This window comes from Saccoglossus kowalevskii, chromosome 2 (assembly GCF_978046115.1).
Source record: "Saccoglossus kowalevskii chromosome 2, keSacKowa6.1, whole genome shotgun sequence".
In the NCBI taxonomy this organism is placed as follows: Eukaryota; Metazoa; Hemichordata; class Enteropneusta; family Harrimaniidae; genus Saccoglossus; species Saccoglossus kowalevskii.
The window spans coordinates 10,683,021-10,696,258 of record NC_140642.1 but is presented as its reverse complement, the minus strand read 5'-3'; the positions used below and the strand labels follow the sequence as shown (position 1 = coordinate 10,696,258).

The 13,238-nt window shown below is 33.6% G+C and overlaps 1 protein-coding gene and 1 pseudogene across 1 annotated transcript; one reads left to right on the top strand and one right to left on the bottom strand.

Annotated features, from left to right (window-relative positions):
• Window positions 1–333: 333 nt before the first annotated feature.
• Window positions 334–5,513, top strand: LOC146748102 (phospholipase B1, membrane-associated-like; annotated as a pseudogene).
• A 1,505-nt stretch (window positions 5,514–7,018) lies between these two features.
• On the bottom strand, window positions 7,019–12,849 carry LOC146748101 (phospholipase B1, membrane-associated-like). The gene is made up of 14 exons (XM_085504676.1): window positions 12,777–12,849; window positions 12,554–12,636; window positions 12,401–12,464; window positions 11,876–11,934; window positions 11,490–11,557; window positions 11,275–11,321; window positions 10,824–10,935; window positions 9,237–9,435; window positions 8,780–8,868; window positions 8,582–8,657; window positions 8,155–8,259; window positions 7,776–7,871; window positions 7,519–7,584; window positions 7,019–7,411 (listed from the first exon to the last, which is right to left on the bottom strand). The coding sequence occupies exons 1-14, from the start codon at window positions 12,847–12,849 to the stop codon at window positions 7,271–7,273; spliced, it is 1,278 nt and encodes a 425-aa protein (XP_085360802.1). The 3' UTR covers window positions 7,019–7,270.
• Window positions 12,850–13,238: the final 389 nt, after the last annotated feature.

Genomic DNA, 13,238 nt, shown 5'->3' with positions numbered 1-13,238 from the left:
AAACATGGAATAGACGGGAAGCTGGAAGGAGAGTAATGAAAGTAAGGGCCATAAAAAGGATGTTGATAATGAAATTAGTGATTACATTTGTGTGTAATATATTTTTGGAAATCCCTAGTTATTTGAGAAAAATACTCAAAATACACAATACTACGCTGAACATGCTTGATTTTCAGAACGAGGCTAAAGTAGTCAACGTCGACATTTATGATGCCTCAAATATTGACCATGTGATTTGATCACATCATCTAATAAAACATCATCCTCCGGGTAGTAGCACTGCATTACATTTCATTACGTTGTCGAGTGTGGAACTACATCTACTGCGTTATCATGGATATTTCAATTGCAGCATTTGGCTTCCTCGCATTAGTCACGCTATTGCCATCAATTGACTCTGTAAAGGTAGATTCCCAAGAATCATGTAAGTTGACAGTACACTTTGTCATAGTTATACGATCGTTACTGGGATTAACATGAATGCGTTTAGTTTGGTCTAAAACACCACTTATTTGATCTACAGTAGCATCTCCGTATTTACGGAATCCTGACGAATTATCTCAGCTCATTGATACACCCGACGAGTGGAAAACTGTAAGTAACATTAGTAACATTAATTAATATTCTTCTTTTCACCAGTTCCTAGACGAGCGTGAGCCGAAATTGGCTCAGATTCATGAGTTAATTAACTAAAAAAATGTTCAAATGAATAGAGACGATATGCAGTCTATGCACGCTTTATAATAAATCACAACAGAATTCACCTGTTGTACAATTTTAAAAAAGTTATTATGCAGGCAGGGGTGCTAATATTTTAGCAGTTCGTGTTGAAATTAAAATACATGGCTCTTTATATAGGTGATGTAAAGTGATCAAAACGACGCCTATAACAAAGTGTTCATCAACGCTGTACTCGTGCACTATAGCCCACTTTGTCCAACAGCGTGTTTTATATCTGACAACATAATCATGTTATTGATACTACCGAACGATAATGGTACACATATAGCCTGATCTGTAATCTGTCTCATAATATGCAACAGGTCATCAATGTTATCATGTGTTTGTACTCCTACAGATAACATATTAAGACTGTAAACATGTCGTGTGTACATCTAATAAAACAGCTGAATAGCTATAACCAGCAGTGTTTGCATAATTACCACTATTAATCAACGTATTCCTGTCTGTGTAATAGGTCATAATTTAGTTTTATTGTTTTTTAGAAAGATTTTCATTCATCTCTGAACGAATTTAATTGCGAGATTCTTCCACCATCGGATACTATCCCCACGTCAGGTATGTTATCGAGGTAGCTGCAGTTGACCACCGCACCTAATCTAATGTGTTATAAGCTATGGGGAGACTTTATTTGAGAAATATACTATTCTCGGCACGAGAAACCCATTCCCTTCATCTTTATAAATATTTATACTTTTCAAAATTCAAATTGAAACGAAAGGTTTCTATTGGCCGATTGAACATCATTGGAACATGTTGGACTGACGTCGTTTTGCTCTACGCTCATTCATTGGCTGGATGGATTCAACTTCGTGAAAGATGAAGTATGTTGTGCCGAGAGTAAATCACTCATTGGTGTATATTAGTTGATGGCAAATTAAAGCGTTACATTTACCGGGACCCGTCGTGTTCGATATTGATCAAATGTCACATATATAATATTGCATGTAAACAACATTATTTATTAACGCGATATTCAAACTGTGACACTGTGATGATTGTTATATCAGTGTAACATGACTATTCTTCTATTCGATATTTACAGTACATAAACTTCGCCCAGCAGACATTAACGTCGTGGCAGCTCTCGGAGACTCAATAACGGTATGTTTCAAATAAAAAAAAAATTGCATATGAAACTTTGGGCGTGATGGCAGAATTGTATAAAAAAATAATTTGTACAGAAAAAATCATGGTGACAAATCTGCGGAGATCAATAACAGAACAATGTCCGCATACCTAAATCTTAGAGAAAAAATTACACGATTGCATTTAAAATTGCTTGTCAAAATTTATTTGTAATAATCATTCTTGTTTGAACAATTTATTCGAGTTGCAGGCGGGGTTCGGAGCAAAATCAGAAAATATTAGTACAATTAGTACTCAATACAGGGGAATATCATGGAGGTAAGGTAACACATACAAACAAACAATATTATATCACGTGTTATGTTTTAATATTGTTTGTAACCCGTTTCGTTCTATATAACGTTTTCAGCATTGGAGGTGATGATAGTTTGGAGGATGGCGTTCTCACACTTCCAAGTAGGTTGACTCATAAATACCGTGTGTCAGTTGTTTTGTGTTTTTGGATTTATAAAGTTTCTTTTGACTGCGGATAGTTTAGGTTATTTTAATTTTATGCATTATGAAGAAAAATGTACACTATTATTTGTCCGAAAAATGTGCTTAATGTTTTCTAAATAGATGTTTTGCGTAAATACAATGCTGATTTGAAGGGCTGGTCCGTGGAGACTGGTGGTAGTCGAGACTATAACATCTCAAGACTTAATGTTGCAATTCCAGGATCAAGATCGACGTAAGCTATGAATTTTCTTTGTATGGATTAATATCTATTTACAATATTGATTCATACATGTGTATACTTGACTCTTATCTCATTCATAATAGTGATTCACGCTGGTATATACTTGATTGTTATCTCATTTATAATATTGATTCATATCAGATATATACATGTTGTTATCTCGTTTATAATATTGATTCATATCAGGTAAATACTTGATTGTTATCTCATTTATAATATTGATTCATATCAGATAAATACTTGAGTGTTATCTCATTTATAATATTGATTCATATCAGATATATACTTGATTATTATCTCATTTATAATATTGATTCATATCAGATAAATACTTGATTGTTATCTCATTTATAATATTGATTCATATCAGATAAATACTTGATTGTTATCTCATTTATAATATTGATTCATATCAGATATATACTTGATTGTTATCTCATTTATAATATGCACATTGATATATGATCATTGTTATGTAAATTTCATTGACATTCAAATATTTGACTATTATATATTTGTAGAAATATGCGGCGCCAAGCTGAAGATCTTGTTGAACGTTTACTGTTTGCTGATTCAGTGGACTACATCAATGACTGGAAAGTGGTGACAATATTTATCGGTGGTAATGATTTATGTGCGTCTTGCAATTTTCCTGAATGACATTCCGCTCAACAATATACAGAAAATGTTAAAGAAGCCTTGGATTATATGCATCAAACGGTATTACTTGTATTTTTTTTCTTATTTTTAGTTCATATTGTGAGAATTGTAACGGTCCTAACTAATAGAATTTTAGTGTTAAAAATTTGACAGGTCATTGTTACCATGTTAGTAATGTAAATGAAATGGACAATTTTGTTCAGGATTGGGTATGAAAGTTAAAATGGTTTTCTTGGTCGTATGCAAATCTGTCAAATTATTAGCATAATATAAACTAGAAATAAAAAAAAATATGACTAAAATGAAAAATGGATAATTAAATGAATACAAAAAAAGAAAGGAAGGTCAAATAATATCAATGAAAACAATAATTAGGAACCTAGGGGAGGTATTTTTATTTTTCAGATGTATTTTAGGTTATTGTATATGTAGCTGTGCCAATTTGTGCTTGCAGCATTGAAATATAGATTTTTGATCACTCAACACAAATTAGTACAGGTTGAATTCTTCCAAGGATAAATCATATGAATGCAGAAACCCAAACAGTTAGGATGAAAATACCCCGTAAAATACCGTAAAATTACAGCACACTGTAACTTATGGCGTTACGGTGACAGATGAATAATAATAATAATAATAATAATAATAATAATAATAATAATAATAATAATAATAATAATAATAATAATAATAATAATAATAATAATAATAATAATAATAATAATAATAATGTACTGCACACCAACAATGACTCGAAGCAATAACAACTATCTCTAGACTCCGATGTAATTTTACATATGCCATGAAACTAGCAGACTATTTAAGACTTTCCTGTTGTTTGTATGTTTAACATGACGACCCCAACATGTGCAACAACATAGATCAGGAATAGATTATTGTTCCCAATGATATTATAATAATAATAATGTACACAAACAAATATGACACATACACCTATCTAATGTATTGACTTGTACTCAACAGATGCCGCGGACATTTGTCAATTTAGCTCAGACAGTAGTTGTGACAGAAACTAACAAGTTCAATACTTCTTACTGTAATCAATTGTAAGTTCACTGTATTATAATTTCGCGTTTATATGTGCTACGCATTCGCCTTACACGCCATAATACTTGTGTCTTAATTTAAGAATTGTTGTATTTACAGCTCACTATGCACCTGTGCAAAGCAATGGCATAACGACGACTGGGAGGATGTGTTACAGTTGACATGGGATTACCATGTAAGTCTTCCCATTGAACTGTCATGATGTAATATTCATTGTATTACATATTTTACATCTTTTTTGAAATTAATTTTAACTTATAAACTGGTGATCTTAGTTATTTGAACCACACCTAAAATAAATGTTTGACATATAAATGATAATTAAATTCTCATCCAAAATAACTGCAGACGGGGTTGAAAACTTTGATATCTACGGGACAATATGATACGAGAGAAGATTTCACGGTTGTTATTCAACCGTTTTTTGAAGAGACATATGTACCTCCCGATGGTGTAAGTATTTTTCATTTGTGATTTGTTGATAATAGTGTCTACCTTATTTCATCGATTACGATTCGCTAATCAGGAGAATGTGTTTGCCTTCTAGGAAGGTGGTTGGGATCATAGAATGTTTGCACCAGACTGCTTTCATTTCAACGAATATGGACATCAAGCATGTGCAATGAGCCTTTGGAATAATATGGTAAACAGCTATACAAATGATTAACGTGATGGGCTGGAGACCATATATGGATATCGTACATTTTAAAACTAAATAAACTAATTAAATCTTTTAACTTGGCATACATATTTCTTATCTTTTAGATCGAACCAGTGGGTGCGAAACGGACAGCATGGCGTCCAGGTGACATATTGGAATGTCCATCAGAGGTAAAACAAACCACGTGTTTCTAGAAAAGTTTATTTCATATTAGATATATAATATACGCTCGCTGGATATTGCTAATATCTTTATATATCCATGGTTATACAGTTAAACATGTTAATCATTAAACTTGGTATTCTCTCTTTATAGGACTTCGAATACTTTTATACATACCTTAATTCTCGAGTTACAACTACAACTGCCAATCCGCTGAGTGACGTCTCAACGTCATATCCGGTTGATGATGAGCCTACTACGACATGTGAAGACTATACTGGCGCTTTTATCACGGCGACTGTGATATTGTCTATACTCCTATTGGTCTGTTTCCTTGGAATCATTTGGCTTGTATATAAAATGAATTCGAATGGAAAGGCTTACTTGAACTGAACACAAATTGCCTGGTTATTAGGTCGTTTATCATTATCTAGTCCGATAAAATATATTTTCAAGAATGAAACTCTTGTTCGATTTCACTGATTTCGAAATTTATTTTAAAATTTTACAACAATATGGCATTTAATAATACACATAATTCGCTATATCTTCATATGAGTATTAAGACAATTAATTATTTTGTTTCAATGTCTAAAAGTATATTCTTATTTTAATGTATGTGAATTTATTATTTTAATTAGTTTATTAAAAAAATAAACATGGTCAACTCAAATACTTAAATACTCAAATACTTGTTTAATCAAATCGGGTAACAAGCGCCCTAGATAATAATTTCAGAATGTGTCATCATCGTTTATTCAAGAAAGGACTTTTTTGGTGTTGGCAATATCTCCGCTACATCTGAGATACCATGTAATCGTATGTTAAATCGTGTATGGTTTAACACCAAACTCCGAGGACTTTATATCCCAGATAAGCCCGTGAGCTTAATCTGACTGACTCACAGCCCCAACAATCTATAGGTATTTATTTTGCGGAAATTGTCACACTTTTGAAGAACTTCAGTGAATCCTGCCACACAATTCGTAAAGGAAAGGGGATCATATTTTCAAATGGAATATGCTATTAAAGTACTCGAACATTCGAAATTTGTGTTCATTGTTCATAAAACGTGCATACTATTATTAGAGCAGGTATACGCAAGATCCACATAAGGACCATCTTATGACTATTTATGACCTAGCACAAAGAATCATGGATATCATGTTCCAGTCTATCGTTGCTTGATGGAACAACCCCCTCCCCCGCTACCAGCCCAACCACCACCACCACCACTCTTAGCAAGTCAGGTGATACATCCTTGTAATTATCGAGATATCCTGGTAAATCAACTTCACCTATTTTTACATTTTTCATTATTTACGTTTTACTGTAATGTATTATAATATTAACCTGTAAAACAACTATACCATATTTTTGCCAACCCCGCCATCCCCCACCTTTAATGGTTATTCCAACCATTCATATTGACGACGCATGCCAGTATGCTTTTTAACGTCAGAAATAGAAGAGGCATAGACAAAGTCTTTGAACTTCGAATGGGTCAAATTTAGGGTGTTCCAACCAGTTATATACAGATTAACTATAAAACCATAGGAATAAAATGTACATATAAGAGTAGCCGAAATGTGTACAAAACACCAGGATCCAGGTTAAAATGTATTCTGTAATATGTAATATATGGGGATGATTAGTCACACAGAAGTCTTTACTTCGCTCAAAGATAATTCGATCTCGGTCAGTTCCTAATATCTGGAAGGTCCAGACTAATCCTCAATCAGATAAAGGTCAAGAATGTCGTTCAATCGAGTATCAGCTATCCGCTGGGACTAAGTGAACCTTTCCGGTGCAGATTGTTACTTGTTTGTTTGTTTGTTCGCTATGGTTTTTTCAAGTACATGTTCAATACTCGCACTAAAAATGTTTGCAATCACTCATTGTTATGTTATGGTTTTTGTTTATTAACATTATTGTGTGTATATTTGTCATACATACAATTAATCAACAACTTCGAGACATGCATATTTATAAAACACAGTATTAACTCACAGTAGATAGCTATAAAATCGCTCTTTAGTCAACATCAAAACTCAACGCAACAATATGTTTGCACGAGTTGAAGTATTTACTGTGTCTAAAGTGGCAGTTGCTATGCCAACAAATTAAACTCATCCATAACCACAAACGTATCATACACATATTTGTAGAACCGTGGCAGTAAACAGAACTAATAACATGGGTGTCATGGTTACCATATGTGCTTGCGACACGGGTTCTGGTTGTTGCGGGGTTTTGTCTGAGTTCTTATATGTATAGAAGAATTCAAAATCCTGTTGATAGAAGAAAAAACATTATTATATTACCAAATTATCCAGTGTTTTTATTTTTTACAAATAACGACGTAAATTAAACTGTGAACATTATGTATGTAACTGACCTCAGATGGGCATTCTACAATGTCGTCAGGGTGCCAAGCTGTACGTTTCTGTCCTACTGGCTCTATCTGTATAATTAATAATAGGTATATTAACATGCAATTAGTCATTGCTCAAATCTCGCTTCTAGTTTGCATGCAAGTATGCATTGTTCAAATCATCTCTCTAATTTGTATACACTTCCTTTGTTCTTACAATCTTTCTAGTTTCGAATGCAACCGAAATATTATTAATTTATTATAATGTTAACATATCTTACTAAATTATTCCATAAACTCTTAGCACATTCCTGGTGCCCGTATTCACTGAAATGAAAACAGTCTGGCGCAAAGAATGAATCATCCCATCCACCTTCCTAGAAATAAGATATATTATTGTTTATGTGTATTATGTATAATAAGTTATTGTATGGAAATGTGTTCATTGTCTTTATGACAGGATATGCTAAAATAAACAGAAGATTGTGCTTTCGGTACACTGGGTGTGGGTGCATTGTGGCCCCGTACAGTTTCCATTAAATTTGAAGAGAAGTGTAAAACCAGCGATTACGAAATAATATGTGAAGAGAATCATCTTCATTAATTATGACATCCATCCATTGGCATGGATTTTAGAAAGTGAGAATACATGATACTTACACCGTCAGGAGGTATGCGTGTCTCTTCAAAAAATGGTTGGATAACTACAGTAAAATCTTCTCTTGTGTCATACCTACCATCTTCAACCAACTCCTCTAATGCACGCTGGGAAATAAACAAAATACGCATTTTGTATTCTCGTATATATATATAGCTGTTTGTCAATACTGTATAGCTATTTGTCGTGTTGCTATAGTAACGATACGTCATATGTGACTGTATGTATTAATACAATGTGAAATTGTACATTGCTGAAAAAATGAATATATTAAGGTGGTTATGGTAATATTCTCTATTTTGAATGGAATGTGTGCCCGTTAAGTGTAGACAGCATGATGGGACTTCGTCAGTATACAATATAGCACACACACACACACACACACATATATATATATATATATATATATATACAATATCGACCACTCACATGATATTTATTTGCCAGTATTAGAATTTCTTGCCAGTCATCGGACCACGTTGCTTTGGCACAGTCACAGAGAAAACTGCAAAAAGGTTAATTAAGTAACAATAAATATATGCAATACTTTATTATAGAGTGGAATCCTATATACAAAAAAACAACAACATCATTGTCTCAGGTACAAAGCTCGTTCAGATTACTCACAGGTGTATAAGATCACAAAAGCAATCATCTAATTTATTGATTTCAGTAACCAGCACGGTCTGCGCTAAATTAACGAAAGTCCTCGGCATCTGTACAAGAAAGTGAAAGAATTAAACAACACAGCCCCTGGTGACAGTTTAAAACATATGATCATGTAAAATAACAAATAAAGTTATAAATTTGTGTTTGAGTAGATGCAGCTCATTATTATGTCTCAACATTTGTATTTGTATTGTTTATAGTAACCAAAAATATCGTCACTATGAATTTCACGACTACATCATTTCTATTGGTTCACACACCGTGATATCGTTTCCATAAATGATTATGTGATAACTGTCTTGAAACTCATTTGGACAGTAAGTATGTATGGCACATTACTGTGGTTTAACATTAAAGAGGCGAAAATATATAGACCTCCTCCTCGTTCGACATATCGACCCTTTGTTCATTTTACCTCTGCATGCATCAGATCTAACGCCGTTTTAATGTGCTTTGTATACTGTTCCGCAGTGTGGTCTTCTGGGTCATGGCAGTATGCACACAGGTCATTGCCACCGATAAATAGAGTAACCATTTTCCAATCATTTTCATAATCCAATGACTCGTGGGTTTTCAATCTGTTGATAAGGTCCACTGTCTGATCATACATATCACTGTATAAACGTGAAAGAAAACATATCACTCATACTAACCCCTTGACTTGCATATGTGTTTGTACGTGTTGTCGTTCAACACTATATCGCTGTCCTTTGCAATACGTGCTCATGATTTGGAAGAACAAGAACATGTCAATCCCTTGCCTAATTCACTCCTTAGAGAGACTGGCAACAAAGGTATGACAACACCAATGTTACGTTCTGTTGCGTTGCATCAATAGTAAATATGGCTCAACTTCGTCATTAGAAAATATCTAGAATAGTTAATTTTTTTAAGCTGATTATCCAAGTGCTTTCTATGGATTAAAATGACAATAGTAACAGTTTTGAGTAAAATTATGGGACCAAGAAAGAACAAAAATAAATAATAGTTGAAAAGTAAAAATGTACAATTTTTATATCCGATATAGACTATTTTAAATAGCCTATAAATTGGAATAGTTTTACGTCATAAAATTGTTAAACATATTAAAATCAAACAAATATTTACACTACAGAAGGTACATGTAACTGATTGTAGAATCTACGCGCTGATTGTACTGAGTTTTGCTTGCTACAGCAGTAAATTGAGTTGCATATACTGTTTAAACTGGTTGGTTTATTTAGTCTACCATTAGAATTCTGGTCGTTTGAAGACAAGAGTTTATGTAGCTTGAGTATCATATTATATGTCAGACATAAACTTTAAGATTTGTTCCAAAAGTTGACTTTCACCCTCGTTTAAGTCGGTCGGAAAAATAGAATAATTGACAAAAATTATTCTAGTTTAATAATTAAATGATGACATCCTACTTTATTGTCAAAGTTGGCGAATCAGGGTGAAGATACCCACCAAAATAATGCCATCTTCACCCAGGTGAATTAAGTTGTCTGTGCTTTAGGTGTCTGTGCGTCTTCTTCACTGTGTATGTTATGTCGTTGGCGGCCTTTTGCTTGAGAGTCAACTGAGTCTTTTTAGTAGCTGTATTTCCAGCTTACAGTGTAAAGTTTTGCTTCTACTTTTAATCATTTCATTTTTAACTACATAACTTTGTAGTTTGTTGGTTTCACCTTGGGTACAATTTTGGCTGAGGTAGGCAGTTTTGTTTGATAGCTACGGGCTGCATCTGTTTTGCTCGAGATCTCTGTCGTAACAGTATTTCACTGTAATTCGCCAATAAAAGTGAAATGTATACAATTAATCTAGATCGTGAATCAGGTGTTCTAATTATTGGAAACCGCACAGCGATATGGTAAACACTAGCGACTTAAAATTAAATATTTTTCATGGATGTAATCATAATCATCAACTACATACATAAACAATTATTAGAAATAATTTATCTTCATCATATTCATAAACATGTGAGGGTGTTAAATGTTATGGTTAATTGCAGTTAACTTACTCTGCTTTCCCTCCTGGTACTGCCACATTCAATCTTGATACTTCATAGTTATCGACTCGTCCTATTCCTTCAGACCACCCAGTTACTTCTGAATTATACTGTTTTAAAATATCTACATACGAAAACAAATGTTTATGCAATTACACTATACATTACTTCTATATGTATGTCTTACAATTCTGCAATTGATGTGATATTTGGTTTTTGTAAAAACAGCTAGCAACAAATAGTGTCTTGTGCTCACTGATCATGAAATGGATTTCTTCCAATACCAAATCATCTTATATCCGACAAGAATCACCAAGAAATCATATACAAGTGTAGAATTTATTAATAAAGTATGCTTCTCGTCTTTAAAGAGATAATTACTGAGGATTTGAATTTACGGAACGAATTATCCGTGGTGCCCAGTCAGCAGTATTGTGCACACATTATGAGATTTATTACATACTTGGTAAAGTGAGAACGCCATCCTCTAAGGTATCATCACCACCAATGCTAAAACAAAAAAAACAAAAATCACATAAAAAATAAAGACGATCATGCTGTAGTTTGAATATGCTAACGTCAGAGAGGCATACAGTGGTCGGAGTAATTATAAATCTGATGTTTTCAAACACTGCCAGTAGAACTCTGTGTGATGTGTGATGAATACATTTATATTACCTGAATGATAGTCCTCTGTACTCTCGTAGAACTAGTATGGGATTTGACGCACCGGCACCATTAGCAGCCTGTCTAAACAAATGAATGAATTATAATAACACGATAATATCATGCATTCACTACAACACATTGCCAATACATAGTTTTGATGCTTCTTTTGACAGTGCAGTTAACGACAAAACTGCATATTCATCCGTATTGCAGTAAAGTTAGTGAGTTAAATAGCCCCAGACCAACTGAAGACAAGAATTGTAAAAAGTGCGCTATATACTATCAAATCATCAATCTAATATATCATACGACGTGAACTTAATATTGGAGACAAATTTTACTTTGCTCCGAGTGTCCATGAATCCGTGTCTGTCTTTCATAAATCACATACTTACCGTTAAAGAGTCTCCCAAAGCGGCAACAACATCAATATCAGCGGGTCGCAGTTTATGGACTACAATTAAAAGATAACCGTGAAATACGTAAGAATAACAAGAGAAGCCAAGACTTAACTTGTATCTGTTATGAGGTCATTACCTCTGTGAGTGTCGACTGAGGGCGCAACTCCAATTGCATTGAAGTATAGCAGTCTCGATTAACCCAGTATAGTGACATTTGTACATATCAACATGTATTAACCCGCACTTCAACGCATCTGTTTATCAGTCCAAAGCGACATTTATTGGGCAATATAGGCTAGTATATATAGACGAGTCAGGTCAAAGTGTAAAATATATAGGTAACAGTGTATACCTTTATTAAAAGGCGTCTTGGTGGTTAACAATCTCAAAATAAAATTAAAAAAACATACCTTATTGCTAGGAGCTATATTCGATAAATGTGTTACAAAATAAACATAGAGGTAACTTTAAAGTGCAATGTTCACATTGAATTGAAATAATCACAATTTCTTCACTCACCGGAAGTAGGTGTTGTATCAGATGGAGGTAGAATTTCACAGTCAAATGTATAGTCCTGTTTCCTCTATAAACAAAAATATTAAAGTTGTATTACTTGTGAATATAAGAGTAGATAAGTGCATGTAAAGCATAGTCAAGTGAGCCAGTTCTTACAGGAATAGCTGGTGTCTTTTTGGCGATTATGTCCTCAGCAATAGGTCCAAATTCTTCCATAAAGCGGCTGAATCTTTCCCAGTCTGCAGAAAATTAATGAACAGTATGATTATAATAATTTTCATCGTAAAAAAATATATTATGAATATACAGGACATTTGCTGACTAAACTAGATATACAATGATTGCAATAAATACATATTTTAAATATAATTTCACTTACACCCATTTGTGGAATTCTTTTCTACGCATGACACCGATACAATCGTCAGAATAAAAACAAGAAACAACTTCATGTTTGTTATGAAGTGACCAGGAATGGTTGACCAGGTAAGGATGTTTGCATCTGATCTGCTGAGCTGTTCCAACAGTGAAGCGTTCTAGACTCCTCCCATGATGGTTTGTTTACATTGTCATTACGTCACATTTATCATGTATCATGTGATAGATAGTGTTGATACACCACTAATTATGAGTGCAATAAACTGTGATAGAGAGACTGTGACCCGGGAGACATCTCCTCATGATAGTGGTTATGAAGTGGTCAGACCCCATCTGACAACTGCAAATGAACATGTTCGCAAAGCACTTGTTCGGGTCAGTGATCAATAGAATTTGACACCACATATACAAATGTTTTATTTTATCAAATCAAAATAAACTAAAAATGGAATTTAGGCGTTGA